The sequence below is a fragment of the Cydia pomonella genome, chromosome 14, assembly GCF_033807575.1.
Source record: "Cydia pomonella isolate Wapato2018A chromosome 14, ilCydPomo1, whole genome shotgun sequence".
Lineage (NCBI taxonomy): Eukaryota > Metazoa > Arthropoda > Insecta > Lepidoptera > Tortricidae > Cydia > Cydia pomonella.
The window spans coordinates 4,373,542-4,392,465 of record NC_084716.1 but is presented as its reverse complement, the minus strand read 5'-3'; the positions used below and the strand labels follow the sequence as shown (position 1 = coordinate 4,392,465).

Sequence of the window (18,924 nt, the reverse complement as noted above, 5' to 3'; positions counted from 1 at the left end):
TATTAGGATTTCTGCATACTAGTACAACCTGTTTAGTTCAAATAGCAGAATAAGCAATCAATTGTCACTTACCTCCTAAGACACTTTTGTACCTACTTATTCTTTGCAAATAAATACATACATACATACACATTGTATTCATGAAGAAACTATTTTGTTTACTGTTTAGTACTTTAGTTAAAGCATCTGCTATCATACTGCCTGAGCATAAATATTTACCTATCATAAAACTATTTTGAACTAAATCCTTAACAAAATGATACCTAAATTGCTTATCTACCAGTTTAAGCGCAATCTGATTATCATTACACAATGTTATATTTACTACAGTTTCTGGTATTATCTCTGACATAAGTTGATTAACAAAACTAAATCCTTTAGATACATCTGCTATTGCTAAATATTCAGCTTCGCAAGGACTTAAAAAACACTGTTTGTTGCTTTCTGGATTCCCAATTGACTGTGTTGGAGCCAAGCTTAATTATGATAATGATTTATTGGTAAATAATACATTTACAAGTCGTAGTAGTTACAATATAGAGGTACACGTATGTAAACATCTTAATCTGCATAGCATGCTATTATCGTTTAAACTTTTTACATTATTATGATTGGGCCAATGACTTGTAGTATGAGAAAAAATCTTTATCTTTGTAGCAAACTAGTTGTATTAATATCATCTTTAATTTCGTAACAAACAACCTATCAGTCGGTGTTTGTTTTATATCATCTTTTAATGAGTTATATAGTTTTATCCCGAGCACGCCAAGGGTTTTTTTTTGACTTGGCGAGCCGGCGCGTCACACTGCCTGTCAACTGCCCGTTGGTAGGCAGCCAGGCAAGGTTTTTTCTTGTATATTTACACGCTTCAAGTATATGTACACAAGGCAATGTTAATATTTTAAATTTAATGAACAATTCCTACGCCGGGTGGTCGAGAGGATGCAGATTGTAAATGTAACCAGAATATGATTTTCTATCAAGACAGTCATTGGCCCAGTTAGAGACAATTTCTTACTTTTTATATAATATAAACGGTAGTCAATTGTCCCCGCCAAATATCTCAAAAAAAACGCTTATCGGTAAGCCAATGACTTTCTAGTAGCATTATCTGTGAATGTGATGTGAGTATGTATTTTGCGCCACTCCAGCTGCTCGGCAAAGGACCATACACATCTGTATGAATCAGCCCTAGCTTGTCTCCAGCCGGCGTTGTGATTGTCTTGTGAAAAGTTTAGTTGCTAGTTTTCCCTCGAGGCAGGGAACACAGGTCCTCTCCACCTCCAGGTTTCCATTCTGCAATATAACATTATTAAACCTAAATTAATATTTAACAAGCAGAAAGTCTGCGAACGATGCTATTAAACTTAGAATAAATTTAAAAGTGGAAAAATTACTGCCTTGGGTGAGACTTGAACTCACTTATTCAGAGCCAAGAGAGCAGAGCAGAGAGAGAGAGGGAGAGAGAGAGCTTGGACTTATCTAGAGGCCGTGAGTTCAAGTCTCACCCAAGGCAGTAATTTTTCCACTTTTAAGATTATTAAACCTATCCCTAACAGCCCGAGATCCCTTTGATTTATTTGCCCCAGCCTCTGGTGAAGTATATCTGTTGTCACCACAGGAGCAGCAACTGCGGAGCTTGACATCTCTCGCCCTGGTGAAAGAATGCAGCTCTCCCTACTGCGCAAAGGCTCATGTAACTTATCCATCCCATTACGCTCAGAAGCAGTCGCAACTATATTTGTCATCCTGTCAATTAATGCACAACCAACGTCGTCGAACTCTATTTTAAAACCATTTTTTGCCAATTTATTAACAGACATTAAATTAGAAACTAAATCAGATACAGCTTTGTCAGCTTTTTAATTACACCCATAATCACCCATTTAAGTTAACTCTACATCACTAATACCAACACATTGTAGTACACCATTGCCTGCAACAGTCACTTTCGTACTATGATTAAAGTTTATGAAGTAGTCTCTAATATTAGACATGTGACTAGTACATTCATTATCAATAAACTACTCCTTCTTTGAATGCTGCTGCACCATCAAGGAAGCCACCATGGCTTGGTCCTCCTTATATGGTCGGTTCCTCTTGAGCTTGAAGCATTGAGCTTTTGTGTGACCTGGCCGCTTAACGCTTGCAGAAATGGCACTTCCCTTTAAAGGGTCTATTCTTTGATATGAATGCGGTCTTGTTCTCAACGCCGGATTTTTTCGACTCTTGTAATAGGCGAGCCCTGACCACTTCACTTGAGAGATCCCTTGAGAGGTCATACTCCGCTGGCAGGCCGCTGAGAAGTATCTCTGCAACTTTAATGTCTTCTATTACTTTTCCAATATCTGCTAACTGCTGCACTATTGTCATCACATTTTCTATGTACTCTGACATGAAGCTATATTGATTAAATTCTAACCTGTGCAACAGCCGAAGAAGTAAATCTCTCCTCACAAGGCCAGCATTCCCGAAGTCGTCGGCTAAACTCTTCCATGCTTCCTAAGCAGTTTTTGCAGATCTTACATATTGGTTATAGGTATAGGTTACTTTGTACTGACAAACAAATTCTGGCGAGAGTGCGCTGACCACGTGTATCGCTCTCCTCCGTACCTGTAGTATGGATTGTGTCCAACAAGCCATCGTGCATTAATTACATCCTCATAGCAAACTTCCAAAAGTAAAAGTTCTTTGCCCCGTGTAGCTTTTCAATCGCCACGTGGCCCGAACCGGCCGACATGGCTCCAGCGGGCGATACAGACGCTACGACAGGTTGATGGGCCATGCTCCTCCCTAAGTAATTTCAATAAATTAATGTTCTTACTTGTTTGATTCCTTCAACTTGTAGCGTAGGATGGGCCCGTATTCACCACTGCATTGCACGCACATACGACAGGCCCTGCAAAAGATATGTCGTGTCGTCCAAAAACTATTGTGAAGAACATTTTTATCTCATGAAGATTAGTTGCCAGGCATATCACTTCATTAATAAGGGCTACCAAGTACCAACTCCAACATTGGCCATGGTCGAGTACGAAATGAGAGAAGCCTATGAAAGGCGTTTCAATTTGAATACCGATTATGGCCATTCAAAATGGAAAACACACCTGGAAAGTTTAATGGCACAGGAAGAAACACCTAGCGACGACAGTGGCATTTACACGATACAAGATGAAGTCCTAGATGCAGTATATTGCGATGAGCCAGACTACGACTCAGAGTGTATGTACGCACTAGGGCTAGAAACATGTCGTCGCTCCAGTGCCAGTGTATCATTAAACAATCAAGTGGCTAAGAGTAAAGTGTGCGATACTTAGTCTAGATCTTATTTAGAATTCTTAGTTAGAATATGATTGGCAGTTAGGGCAGTCGGAAGTAAAAATTGATAAATATAAAATTAATTTATACTTCTTTGACTGCCAATTGTCGAATAATAATTGGGTGCCATTCTAATATTTTTGTAATAAACTTAGTCTCATAGTTTTGTAATAAATTTAGTCTCATAGTTTTATAACATAGTTTTGTAATAAACTTAGTCAAATAGTTTTATAACATAGTTTTGTAATAAACTTAGTTTCATTTGGTGACCCCTGATCTATTCTATACCAAGGTCAGAGAATATCGCACTTAATTACTGTAACACTTGTCCCGCGGAATATGAATTTTGTATAGTCCTTTGGATAAAGGTCCAAATACTAACACTTTCTACTGGATAGTGATTGTGAAGGGTGTGGTATATTATACAACATACGTCAACTGCTTGTAGAATCGATGTCACTGTGTAGTATGTGTTGTTGACTACAATGTAATATTTCTCAATTTCAGAATAGTTCTCTGAAACTAGTACTATTATGGGTGGAAAAGTGTTACGCCCAACCTTGCGTATTTTTATTTTCTTCAATTAAGAGTGTCTTGTACTTAGTACATCCATGGCCCGCTTCACGGGTGTGATGAAACCATCTCTACTTTCTTGCTTAGATGGTCTCCCAGCTACTTTTTTTTTATTTTTTGCCAGTGGATTTCCGAGAACTAATGGTAGCAACATGAATGCTGAAATGGAGGTTGCCTCTTGCTTTGAGCTGGTCTCATCTCCTGTAAGTATATGGAAAGATCCATTTACTCCTCTGCCGAGTCTAAGACTTCCCTTTCAATCTGTCAGTTGCAAGCGAGGTCAAATCCGAAGATGTCAGGTGCATATGCCTCGCTTTTGCATAAAGCTCAAAAACAACTAAGATATGCTGCTTGCTATACAGCGGGCAAGGCGTTCACCATTTGCAGGCGGTCATAGACTACAGTGACCGCTTACCATCAGATGGACTGTACGCTTCTTGGCCAACATGGTTGCCAAAAAAATAGGTGGTGGCTATATTGGAAGTTTTGGGTGGAAAGTAGTAAGGTAAGAAAGTTTACGCAAGGTAAAATAAAGTAGGAGAAATGTGAAACTTCCATGATTTTCAATAACGCTGCTGACTTCTATAGACCTCTGCATTAGCTTAGTTGACCTAAAAATATTTTAACCATTTAATATAAGATGAACCAAAGACTCACTAAGAGGTAAGTTTAAGGACATAATTGACTTTGCATTGTCAATATCTATGAGAATATTGATAAAGAAAAGAACTGATACTTATTTATTTATTATTATTATAATTTTCGAATTAATGCCAATGGAATTTTAAATTGTTGCAGTTTTTTTAATTAGATAAGATAAGATGATTTATTGACCATGTAATATACATTACATTTAGCACGTCATATATTACAACAAATTTTAATATGATATTAATAATATGTTAGACACTATATATAAATAATTCACTGAAGTCTTTTATAGAGTAGACCGGGGTTTTCTCCAATAAACTCTTGATTTTATTTTTAAAGTCCTTTTCTGTTAAAGTAGTTATATCTGTAGACAGTATGTTGTATAAATAAATTTTGATAGGATTTCCTTGCTTGTATAATCTCTTAGTTCTTGTTCTACACCTATAGCAAAATTGATCTTCTTTACGGTCAACTTGTGGGTTGAATTTAGGAATAAACTTGTTATATTTTTGGGTTTCGGTGGTGTTACTTACAGTTTCATTTCTATTAAACTTATCTCTTGGCATAACTTTTCTAATATTGTCCAAAGCAGCAGCATGAGATAGCAATCCTTCCACATCCTTACAACAATGAGATGCTAGCGGAATGGACCAACGAGAGTCCCAGATGCCCTCCAGGATCAATGACACTTTGTCTGCGTCTGGAATAGTACATGTGGATTTAACAAATAAGGCATTTTTACTGTAAATGTATTCTATAATAGTTTCTGAATTAATTTATAATGTCGCTATATCTCGTGAATATATCCTATGTTGATGCGACCTTGGCTGCCGTTTTCGAGGCTTGCCAGGCGTTCGAGCTGAAGTACGACGTGTCTTACTGTTGCACTCTGCGGAAAGGAGAGGACATGCCGGAATATATTGACGTCTTTGACGCGTCAGTTGGCCATCATTTGATGTGCCCTACAGAGCCGTCACCCCTCCTTGAGGCGATTTTACACTCAGAGCTGGGCGTCGCGAGTTCCGACGGGGATCCACTGTTCTTGGACTACGTGCTAACACCGGATGGCCGGTATTGGTATGTAACCTGGCGGCGTATGGAGTGGCTGGCGGCCGCCGTTGAGGAAGCTATGGACCTTGGTGGCGTGGATTTTGGTGGTGTGGTGAGGTCCACACAGCTGATCAGCTGACAACTACAATAATAATCCTTTAGTATTTCAACGCATCGTTTACGCTTAATAACCGTTCACGGTCCATTGAGCACAAACAAAGAACATTCTAATGAATCATGCATAAATATAATATTAATATTTCTTTAACTTCGTATATAGATTACTTCCATATGATTGCACAACAACAAAGAATAGCTCTAGTATATAAGGCAAGCATTTTCCCAATAAAGAGTTCAGTATTTTTCCGACTTGTGAGTTGTTATTATCTCCACCTACGCCCTACACTTCATGGCGACCCTGCCAGTCGGGCTGCTCGAGCACCTTATGGCAGCCCTACCAGCCAAGCTGCTCGAGGCAGCCTAGTAATAGCTAATAGCACCGCCCACAATCTCTCTATTTTACCTTAAGGTTGACTGGTAGAGAATGCCTTTTGGCATTAAGTCCGCATTTTGTACGGTAAGTTTTCTTTTGTTAACTGAAAGCAGCATGGATTGACACAACACAGCAATTTCTAAAAAAAGGTCTACCGAACCGTTTGTTATAATGATTTATGATTAATGAGTAGGGATTATTCCACCAAATTTGCATAATTTCAAAATGCCATGGGCTCATAACATTGATATATATCAGAAGATTGACGACCCGTCTGGCCTAGTGGGGACCCTACCTATGAAGCCGCTGGTCCTGGGTTCAAATCCTGGTAAGGGCATTTATTCGTGTGATGAGCATGGGTTCCTGAGTCATGGGTGTTTTCTATGTATTTAAGTATTTATAAATATTTATATATTATATATATCGTTGTCTAAGTGCCTTCAATACAAGCCTTATTGAGCTTAGGCCGGAGCCCCACTGCTGCGCACGGTCGAGCTACACACGTGGGTACAAAAACGCTTTATATGAAAATGTAGGTAGATACTTCCACAGTAGCGCACGAGCTCGCTGCGCACGAAATGACGTCACTGATACACGCGTGGTCTGTTCCGAAGTGCCTGCCACGCACACGGTAGCGCGCGTGGCAAGCAAAGCCCCACTGCGACCCACGCTGTACACGCTACGGACGAATGCCGGGAGGGGGAGCGGGGAGCGGGGGAGACGAGAATCGTGCGCCTTGTAGTTTACGTTTTGCTCGACGTTTGAGTACACGTGCTTACTGCTAAAATGGAAGTTTTTATAGAAAAAGTGAGACTTTATCCCTGTCTATGGGACATGAGCCATGAATCCTATAGGAACATCACACTGAAAGATTTAGCTTGGGATCGTATATCCAAGGAATGTGGAATGGCAAATGGTGAGTAAAACATTGAGAATATTATTTCTGTTTATTACATCACTCCTGAATAGTTACACGTGCATCTTGCCATGGCAAAACATTGATGTTATTAAAATAATGAGAAAATTCCTCTCTGATAAAAAAACTCTCATTACTACTTCTAAATCCTGTATGCGATACCTGTACCAGCTGATTATTAACTGAAGTAGTTGCTATCTCTTGACTCGATACATTACCATAATTAGACGAATTTTTCATTAAATAGTTATGTAGAACACAAGTTGCCATAACTACTTTTATGACAGTATTTACTTTGCACTCAAATGGTCTTTTATAAACTCTCCACCGCACGCTTAAAATCCCAAACGCATTTTCTACTACTCGTCTTGCTCGACTAAGACGATAGTTGAAAATTCGCTTATGTTGTGTTATATTGCGTTCTCTAGGATATGGTCTCATTAAATTCGTCATCAATGGGAATGCTTCATCGCCGATAAAAACATATGGAAGCTTGACACCGTCTTCCACAAGTGCTTCATCTGCTGGAAGATTCAGATTTCCAGCGTATAGCTTCTGGCCAAAAACGCTTTCTCGTAATATACCGGCATCACTAAATTTTCCTTTTGATCCAACGTCTACCATTACAAATTTTTTGTTACTATCAGCAACCGCGAGTAACACTATTGAATTGTCTTTCAAATAATTGAAATATTCGGAACCACAATTTGGAGGAGCTTTTATTGTAATGTGCTTGCCGTCTATCGCTCCAACACAAAGCGGAAAGTCACAAGATATCTTAAAACTTTCAGCAATTTGTCTCCACTTCTGTGGGTCTTTTATTTCTTCCAGTTCTATGGGCCCCAAGGTGACCCATATGGCATCACAGACTTCTTGAACTATATTTGATACTGTTGTAGTCCCTACTCTGTAGTTATAGGCTATAGTTTCAAAAGTGTCTCCTGTTGCCATATATCTGTTACAAAAATAATAATATTATAAGTTTTATTTCCCAGGTAAGGAAGCTAAATCACAATGGAAAAAATTACAGGATAGCCACAGAGAAGCAATGCGACGTCGAAAAACTACAACGGGTCAAGCAGCGCAAAATGTAAAGACTTGGAAATATGAAGCAGTAATGAGTTTCTTACTGCCACAAAGTGTAAATGATTCCACTATTTCAAATTTTTCAAATAATTCACAAGATAATAGTACTTCGAATAATAACACACCAGCTACAAACATGACTGCAGAATCTCAACCTCCACCTACGGAGTCACCACTTTCTCAAGAAAAATCTTCAACATCTCTACTTCCACCTCCAGAATCTCCGTTTCCACCTTCAGGATCTGCAAGTCCTCCCTTAGAATCTTCAAATCCACCTTCAGGATCCACACCTGTTACTACCAATACTACGAGACTTGGTAAGACGAGCCGAAACAGAGTTCTTACAAGTGTTACAGAGCTTTTAGAAAACAGAGACAGACGCCGAGAACAAAGACAAACAGAAAGAGATGATTTCAGGCGGAAATTGTTTGACATGAATCGTGCGTCACAAGATGCTCTTTCGAATATGTTGTCGTCAAGCTCACCATACTTATTAACCTATCGAATGAGCTAATGCTTTTACGGATACTGGAAAGCGATATGTAAATGTACTACATACCTATACGAGGCCTGGATGTTAGTGAGATGACGATATGAGTTGTGCTGGTGTCCGACTTTATTACCTACATATAACATGAGTATCACATGATTATCCACCTGGTTTCTTGAGCTTAATAGTCGCCTCCAAACCTCCCCTTATAGCGACCCCATTCCTCACACAAAGTTTACCTTAAGTTCATATTAGCCTCACTGGATCACTGTTCACTCTGAGTACTGATAACGTGGGTCACAATATACCCGAGACACATAATTATTCTAATAACACCATAAGAACGTTCTTGACTTGATCTAAAAGCAAATATCACTGCCGCGTCGATTTGTTCGCACACAACCTCCTTTTTCCTACTGTCGTTCTCATCTACCCTCTCAACTTCCCTCAAAAATCCCAATAACCTAGAAGCGGTTACTTAAGTTAAACGTGACTACTAGCGCCATCTACTCCATGACGTTGGCAAATATTAGCTGGTTCGCAATACGTTCGCGACACTCCCGCCCAGAAAGACAATGCTACTCTTAATTAAAATTAGATGTCTATAGGCAAACATAAATAAATCAACAATCAGATAATAAGAACACTTGTGAATAACGATGTGTTTGAGCCGTCCATTCTCGAACCGCATGGTTCACCCTTTGCGTCGTGAATCGGCACGGCCTGACACTTTGTGCAATTTCTGATGACGTTACAGAAATGTGCTGAGACACTGCGTTTCTGATATCGATCCAATCGTGCATCTGGTCTGAGTTGAGTTGTGAGTGATCTGTCTTGAGCTGATAAAGAACAGGATTCTGAGTCTGGTCTGAGCATTCATCAATGTTTGTGCTGAGCCAACTAATAACAGGATCCTAAGACTGATCTGAATACTGATCAATTTCCGTACTAAACTGATTGAAAGCAGGATCCTGAAACTGGTGTGAGCGTCCATCGATGTCTGAGCTGAGCTGAGTGGGATCACGGCTGCGACCTGTCATATTTGGTCCATTACTGGTCTCTCCGTCAACCCATGACCAATGTTATTTCCTACACTCCCGCGCGTACGGTTCTAGATTGTTCCGAGCAGTCCCTAGTTGCAATTTAGGTCACAAGAAGAGACCGCGTCATGCGGCCCATGTGTCAGAGAGTGGCAATGCGATCTGATATCAAATATCGGTATTGTTAAACAGTGAGAACTCCGTTCGCGATAGGTCTATCCCATCTATAACTACCGTCTGTGATTCGCTCTGTCACTTTGTCACTTTGCTCCTTTGACATCGTTATTAACATAATAACCTATTTCACCACTTCAAGTGTCACAACTATTACTACAGTAGACGTAAACAACTGTAACTGTTTTGAACACTGCGACGACCGCGTGATCGAAAAGAACATACGTTTTTATATGCAATGATAGTTACCACACAGACAAATGCGGCCGTCTTATCCGAACGGGTCTATGTAACCTAAATTCCCACTACTTCTCTTTACTGAATATTACTCGCAGTAATCTACTATGTTAAGTATTCGCTTTAAATCTATTCGCTTATCCATTAAGGCCACTGTTGACATGTCCATCTCTGGGTGCACCCACATCATGTCCGGCAGCCCTCCCCAGCCAAGGGAGAATCACGCTATTTTTATATAATCACAAATCAGAATGTAAAATAGAATCTATCTACAACTCGACCACACTCCTTTTTTTTATGCTAATTGGACATTCAACAGACTTGTCAAATCAGGCTCCCACTTCGAACCGTCAAATCCAAAACAAGTGATGTGATATTCAAGGCACCTTTTCTTACCGTTCATTTCGATTTATCAAGCAGATATTGAGTCAAAATGAACTCTGTTTCTTTGTTTGTTTGCAAAGTGGTTTTTATTCTTCTTATCAATCTCTGGTGCGTTTATATCGCGCCTGGTGTGAAATAATCTAGTTTAAATATGTTGGGACAGTCAAGGAACTGTTTTAAACTGTTTTATAGGCTTAAAGTATTATATCGCGTCCGTGATTTTATTCACGTCTATTTACGCATAAACATTTTTGCCACACTTTATTCTGTCTAAATTGAGCTACACTGATACCGCCTTTGGGGGGTGGATGCTGGCGAGTACCTCGGTATTAATTCAACGCATTCAAAATGCTTTTCTTTTCTGTTTCTTGCTGTTCTCACATCACACCATTTTTAAACCGTTATAACCTATTAAATATGTCTGCCAGACCTACCTTGCACTTTGCATCATTGCTTTTTGGAGTCATTCGTGATTAACAGCCGTCTTATCTATTTGAAAAACTTAAGATTTCGAAGGGTCATATACGTGGTGTTCTCAGGCTTAACGGCACGCAACACAGTAAGTTCGCTTTTCGTGGCAGCTTTGGATATGTTTACTCTTTGATTACATCCCCGTGCACATGCTTCAGTCCTGCTAAGGATCGTAGAAACAGCAATACATATACTGTATATCCGAGGTACCGATCCATCTTCCTCATTCCGATCAGATCTTAAATTAAGCAAAATATCGCCAGCCTTCCGCACCACAGTGTTTTAACTGCTGTGTCCATCAAATTGACCCACTCTGTTTCTTTTATTCATGAATAATCACTTCACAACTTTAACAACCATGCGAGACATATAGATGGGTACTCAGTAGCAAATTCTCAACGTGTGCCAATTAATAAAGAATACAGTGGGTGCGGCGTCTGTATACTCTTTAAGGCTTTGCGCTTTATTGACTTCGCATTCGCAAAGGCTTTTGATTTCTTCAACTGGAGTAAAATGTTCAGAGTTATGAGAAATGAGGATACCGCAACACGTAATCCTTTTATAGTTGAACGAGGAGTGCAACTGTTCACTGAGATCTGTGAATAGACAATGATTTGGAAGGTTGTGAGGGTGATGTCCAAGTTGGTGGCTAATTAATCAATAAACTCAGTTTTGCAGATGACATGACTATATTAGGTTAAGTGTCTGTGGAAAATGAATTTCAGTTCTGCTACAAAAGATTGAGTATGCCAGTAATGAGTCCATTTTCAGGATCCAGAGCCGGTAGGTGAGACAGTAGTCATTACTCTGAATCACTGGAATCCCAAGGCATGTAAATGGCCTCATACATGGCTTGGTGTTTCACGATTTCCCCAATTTCTGATTTACACGGTTTTTACACGGAAGCATTTCCCGTGGGTTAACCTCAACCAACTGTTCCTCGCAATGGAGATTGCTGATTGTGTCCCCCCCGTACTCACTCGTTTGCAAAAGCAACGAGCTCGAGCTCTTGAGTGGAAACGAAACATCAATAGGCGTGTTATCGCAGAACGCGATGCACAGAGAGAGAAAACTCTTTTCCCTGATGGGATGGATTTTCTAAAACTCTTTCCAGCACACTGCATTGTCACCAGCGGTTGCACACCACTAGACTACGAACGTGGTCAGTATCGCGATCCTTCGATTCATGAAACATCATCCTCAGAAGAAGCATCAGAAAGTGAATCTGATGATGAACCTATTCCGCAACTCATCGTCTCTTCACCTGTTCAATTAGCAAGTCCAATGAAGTGGGACGTTCCAGTTCCAACTTTACCAATAGTTCCGATCATCGAATACATAATGGCATCTGCCATTAACATGTTTGGAGGTGGCCCTTCAGGCTACCAATCAGTTATGAACATCTGTACACCTTATCAACTTTACCGTCACTCACTATTACAGTTACATAACTATGTGTCTCCTGTAGGGAATGCAAAAACCGGAGCTTTTTCAAAACCGGTTTTTTCTTCGGTTTTACCACAAAAAAAACCGAAACCGGTTTTAACCGGTTTCGGTTTTTAGAATCAACAATTCTTAAATTCATCGCCATGGAATAAAGAAAAGATTGCTTCACGTGTAAAAACGAATGCTAGTATAGTACGAGGGTTGCTACTTATATATCCGGAAACAAAAAAACAAACGTACACGGCTGAAAATGGTTTTATTGTTTTTCAAAGTATTCCCCTTGATGATCTATGCACTTTTGCATTCGTGTGAACCAATTTTTGAAGCACTTCTACCACTCCGCCTGAGGTACCTCCATAACGTGTTGTTTGAATGCGTCGACAGCATCTTCAGCGGTCGAAAATCGTTGACCGCGTAATTTATTTTTTAAATTGGGAAATAAATAAAAATCATTGGGTGCTAAGTCAGGGCTGTACGGCGGATGACCCGTTAATTCCACATTTTGACCTTCCAAAAATTGAGTTGTTTCGCGTGACGTATGACAGCTGGCATTGTCATGATTAAGAATGATTCTTCGTCGCTGGTTAGTTTTACGAATTTGTTCAAATACTTCCGGTAAGCAAATGGTTTTTTTTTTTTATGGAGGATAGGCAGGCGTTTGACCACGATCACACCTGATGGTAAGTGATGATGCGGTCTACGGTGGAACACGCTGACCTATGAGATACCTATTTACTCTAGCCTTGAAGAGATTCAGATTGTACTCATACGGAAACACAGACTCGGGCAGGGCATTCCACTCCTTGGCAGTTCGCATAAGGAATGTTGAAGCGAAACGCTTCGTGCGTATTTGTGGAATACCTACCATGAAGCGATGCCGAAGTGCCGATTGTCTGGTAGTCCGATGATGAAATGGGGACGGAGGAATAAGGTTGTGCAATTCCTCAGCACACTCTCCGAAATGTATCCTATAAAAGATCGTTAGGCTGGCAACCTTGCGACGATGCTCCAGACTTTGAAGTCGAGCATTCGTCAAATAGTCGTCATTAATAATTCTCTTGGCTCTCCTCTCGACTGACTCGAGCGCCTCAAGCTGGTATTTGGCTGAACCATCCCACAGATGTGAACAGTATTCCACACACGATCGGACTTGTGCTTGGTAAAGGTCGAGCAGCTGCCTAGGTGTAAAATACTGCCTCACCTTGTTGAGGATGCCCAGCTTTTTTGCTGCTAACTGTGCTTTCGACTCGATGTGCGGGCCGAAGTTGAGTTTCGAAGTTAGCGAGATTCCGAGAAGCTCAAGATGGTCGGTTATCGGAAGGGATACATTTCGGAAAGTAGGAGTCAGATGGAATGGACTCCGTTTAGCGGAGATAAGACACGCCTGGGTCTTACTACCATTGAACGAGACCAAATTGGCTTCACCCCAATCGGACACTGCCTTCAGTGACACGTTCATGCGTTCGACCATAGCCTCTCTGAGTGACTGTATTTGGGCTCCACTAGCTCGTGAATTGGGTATGTAGCTTTCAACAACCGTAGTGTCATCTGCATATCCGAAAGTACCTGGTTTCAGCAGGTCGTTTATGTGGAGCAGGAAAAGGGTCGCTGAAAGCACGGACCCTTGAGGGACTTCGGCATTGATTGCCAATTGATCGGACGAGCAGCCATTAATGACAACCCGAATCGATCGATCCCTCAGAAAGTCTGATACCCAGTCACAAAGACTAGGGGGTAGACCGAAGGACTGTAGCTTGCTAATAAGGCCCTCGTGCCAGACCCTGTCGAAAGCCTTCGATATATCTAGAGAGACAGCTAAAGCCTCTCCATTCTTCTCGATGGCCTCACCTCGATGGTCGTGTACCAATCTGAATTAACCGTTTTACGGTTTTCTAGTGGCACTGTAGCTACATGGCCATTAATACCGAAGAAGCAGGCCACCATTTGTTTCAATGTACTTTTTGCACGAGTAACTTTCGTAGGGTTCGGCTCATTTTGAAACACCCATACCGTTGATTGTTGCTTCGTTTCGGGATCGCATGCAGATCCAGGATTCGTCACCTGTATAGATGTTATAAACGGCCTTTGAGTCACCACGGTTATATTTTTTTAACATTTTATTGCACCATTCAACGCGAGCATCTTTTTGCTCCTTAGTTAAGTTGTGCGGTATCCAACGCGAACAAATTTTTTTTACAGCTAAATGATCATGTAATATGCTATTAATGGTAGTCATAGAAATACCCAGAGTCGACTCTATCTCGCGGTACGTAACATGTCGGTCGTCCATTATAAGTTTTCGCACAGCCTCAATATTTTTTGGTACAACGACCGATTTCGGGCGACCTGCCTTAACTTCGTCCGTAAGCATACTACGTCCACGATTGAACTCACTAAACCAGTGATACACAGTAGTTTTAGATGGAGCTTCATCACCAAAAGTTAGTTGAAGTTAGTTGATCTATGCACTGTTGTTGCGTTAAACCACGCCGAAAATCATAATAAATCATAGCACGAATATTTTCACGAGTGAGTTCCATTCTTGCAGCGAGATGACATTTAAAACCCGTCAAAAACAAAACACTAGCGTTAATAAGAAAGAAAAAATATACCGGCCAGTACTTAAACAAGTTCAAATTTTACTATGAAGGTCAAATATACTATTTAAGAAGATTGTAATCCCGGTTTCCGGATATATAAATAGCAGCCCTCGTATATACACGATTTTATCACGAAATTAAAGACAGAATATCTGACTATTTTATTGTATTGTATGGGAATTGTCAAATGACTTAATGTTATTTGTAACTAGGAATAGGAACAAACCAATTATATAAAATATTTTTTTTGGTTTGTTGATCAAACTAACACAACACCACATTATTTGATTTGATGTCGATTCAACCGGTTTAGGACCGATTTACACCCTTATAATAAATAAAACATGCAACTTAATTAAATAAATAAAAAACCGAATAAAACCGAAACCGGTTTTTTCAAATTCTAAAAACCCGGTTTTGGGTGTCCGTCAAAAAACCGGTTTTAACCGGTTTTTTCGGTTTCGGTTAAAACCGGTTTGCATTCCCTAGTCTCCTGGCACTTTGCCTAGAGACTTCCAGTATATTGCACAACATTACAAGAATTTTGACAAGATACTTCAGTACATTCATGTGCTGCAGCCAACATCTCGATACAACGTTATCATGGCATTACAACCGAAACTAGCCACTTGTCATCTGTTATACCTCAGGAAGTATGTCACTTTCTTGGCTACCATACCTACTGATGAAAACTTGCATAGATTGAATATGGAGTGTGGCGCGATTCCAGGAGTATATAATCGTTACGGAATTCTCCTCAATCCGGACGAAGTCATGCCTCCTGACTATACTGCTGAAACAGCACACCGAGACGCATTACACGTTGCACTACTCATAAAAGCTCTACAGCGTGAAGGTTTCACGTCATCGATTCCACGCATGACACAATCTACTTGTGACGACATAGTCTACCGCCTTGGAGAACTAGCCTCTGTAACATTAGGCCGACGCCGTTTTAGGAAGATGTGGAATCCATTTTCCTGTGAGGAGAAGCGCGACCTATCACTTTATGACGTAGGTCCAGTATTTAAAACACCTCAGGGCTACCGTTCACTGTTCCAAGTGAATGAATCAGAAATTGGGGAAATCGTGAAACACCAAGCCATGTATGAGGCCATTTACATGCCTTGGGATTCCAGTGATTCAGAGTAATGACTACTGTCTCACCTACCGGCTCTTGATCCTGATGAAAATTCTTTGCAGCTATTAGCGCAAAATGAAAATCCCAGCACCTCCACCATGTCGTCAAGCTCACCATACTTATTAACCTATCGAATGAGCTAATGCTTTTACGGATACTGGAAAGCGATATGTAAATGTACTACATACCTATACGAGGCCTGGATGTTAGTGAGATGACGATATGAGTTGTGCTGGTGTCCGACTTTATTACCTACATATAACATGAGTATCACATGATTATCCACCTGGTTTCTTGAGCTTAATAGTCGCCTCCAAACCTCCCCTTATAGCGACCCCATTCCTCACACAAAGTTTACCTTAAGTTCATATTAGCCTCACTGGATCACTGTTCACTCTGAGTACTGATAACGTGGGTCACAATATACCCGAGACACATAATTATTCTAATAACACCATAAGAACGTTCTTGACTTGATCTAAAAGCAAATATCACTGCCGCGTCGATTTGTTCGCACACAACCTCCTTTTTCCTACTGTCGTTCTCATCTACCCTCTCAACTTCCCTCAAAAATCCCAATAACCTAGAAGCACGTGACTACTAGCGCCATCTACTCCATGACGTTGGCAAATATTAGCTGGTTCGCAATACGTTCGCGACATATGTTTAGTAGCTTTTGTGAAAAGACACGCCAGCTTCCTAAATACCTACAAGTACGAGTAGAGAGACAAATTTTCGACATAGTGTCACGTGCAGAAGAGGAAGCTCTGACGTTCGACTCTGTAAATAATTACTACAGGCCCACATCATCAACATCTTCGTATGGATATAGTAGTGGTACACAATATCAACTCAGCCCACTCCCTGACAACACAAGAGATACTCAACATGATGATTCACGTGATGTTTCAGCGGAAACTCCACCTCAAGTGAACACAACACCCTATGAACCACAAGAGGACAGCGACTCCTTACCTGATATTTCTGCCGCCTTCAACCAATAACAATTATTTTATTCATTTATATTTTCTTCATTACTCTTTACTTGGAACTTACAAGTTAAAATTCTTCAGAAGTTAAGTTAATTTTTATTTTTATTGAATTTGTACTACTTGTCGGAAACATACCCAAAGTAAATGATTATAATTTATAATAAAAAAATATGAAAACAATAAATAAAGAATTATATATTCAATTGTCCCCGGTCTACCCTTCTTTACTTCAACTTTGAATTTAGCAAATGAACTCTTGTCTATACTTGGATTTTTTTAGCGTTAGAAGGAACTCTACAGAAGTACACCTTCTCTAGTCATGAAAATAAGACCAATATTCCATTTACGTTGGAGGTCGATCGTCTATCGAGTCGGTACCAACGCACGTGAAGCGTGACGCCCTTTACTGCCGCCGATGCCGCCGCCGCTTGCAATTGAAAGTACCTTATCACATCGTAATAAGGCCTGATTTTGTATACCACAAACATTTTCACAGATGTATTTATGTTGCCGCTATAACAACAAATAGTAAAAAACAGAATAAAATAAATATTTAAGGGCTCCCATACAACAACTCTTCAAATTATTTATAATTAATCGTTCAAAATATTTTTATAATTAATCGTTCCCAAAACAATTATAAATACCGGTAACCGAGAACGAGAACTCTGTTGATTTCTGTTTGGGCCAGTTTCCGAGAACGGTTTGAAAATAATACCGGTATGCCACGTTAATATTCTGCCTTACAAAATTATGTGAAATGATAGTATGCGAAAAAACATCTGCAAAATGTAATGATGATGATTCTGCCCAACATATTAGTGAACCTTAAAACTTACCTTAATGCTATAGCCAGTCTTTGAGCAGAGTTAATTGATTCTCGATACGTAGTATCCTGTTTTTGTATTCTACCCTTAATCATTTCATGTATGATGTCAAAATGTGGTCTTGTTAATCGGTAGTATTTTTCAAATTTTTCTTCACTTAATGTTGACCACAATGTATAAAATTCTCCATGGGCATTTCTGAATCTAATATGATTATCAATCCAAAAACGATGTTTTCGTTTTCCAGTCAATGCAGTTAATAGTAAATCATCACATTCACTCTCGTAGTCGTCTTCGGAAGAACTATCTAATAATGATAATGCAAATTCCATTTTAGTGCAGCGAAAACAGCAAGTGTTGCTTCTACAGAACGTTTCTGACTAGTGAGCGAGCGTGCCCGTGAGTTGCAGTGGAAAGGTGGCCTCAAGTACGTCGCACCTCCCCGCGCGCGCGTGCATGTGCGTGGCCCGCAGTGGGGAATGTGGACACACGCAGCTGACCAATGTACCCACGTGGCCCACACGTTTTACGTGTGCGTGCACTGGTTGCTGTGGAAATGGTGACACACGCAGTCAGACCAATGAACCCACGTGGGCGACGTGTATAGCGTGTCCGTGCGTAGCGTGCGCAGCAGTGGGGCTCCGGCCTTACTGTGGGACTTTCAATTTGTGTAATAATGTCCTTTAACAATTTGGTTTTACAGTTTACGTTTCAAAATAATGAGATAAATTCGCAGTGTTGTTATTTTAGTAATATATTTGTCATGAAAATTAATATAATGGACCAACGTATTTTTTTTATAGCTGACACAAACACGATGATTTTAAAGGTATTTATGCTCGTGTGGTTTGATTTTGCACCTATATTTTAATATAATACTGCACTTGGGATGTGTAATGCTGTCGATGTTGTTTGGGCTGCCTTAATTAATATTGCCTTGCGTTATTTGTATTGTCCAATTAACCTCTAAAATATATGTGGTGGGAATGTACTGGCAAATGGTAATAGTACATTACGATACAAGTGCGAAAAATA

The 18,924-nt window shown here is 40.1% G+C and overlaps 1 protein-coding gene across 1 annotated transcript; it reads left to right on the top strand.

The window, feature by feature from the left end:
- Positions 1 to 6,876: 6,876 nt before the first annotated feature.
- On the top strand, positions 6,877 to 17,265 carry LOC133524755 (uncharacterized). The gene is made up of 2 exons (XM_061860904.1): positions 6,877 to 8,561; positions 16,741 to 17,265. Exons 1-2 carry the CDS (start codon positions 8,050 to 8,052, stop codon positions 17,072 to 17,074), a joined length of 846 nt encoding a protein of 281 aa, XP_061716888.1. The 5' UTR covers positions 6,877 to 8,049; the 3' UTR covers positions 17,075 to 17,265.
- The last annotated feature ends 1,659 nt before the right edge of the window (positions 17,266 to 18,924 follow it).

What these genes read in the sequence shown, in the direction of transcription:
- LOC133524755 (XM_061860904.1), top strand. Translation starts at nt 8,050, where the DNA reads ATGCGACGTCGAAAAACTACAACGGGTCAAGCAGCGCAAAATGTAAAG. An exon ending in GCTCTTTCGAATATGTTGTC is followed by an intron (nt 8,562 to 16,740) that starts GTCAAGCTCACC and finishes ACATATGTTTAG; the next exon opens with TAGCTTTTGTGAAAAGACAC.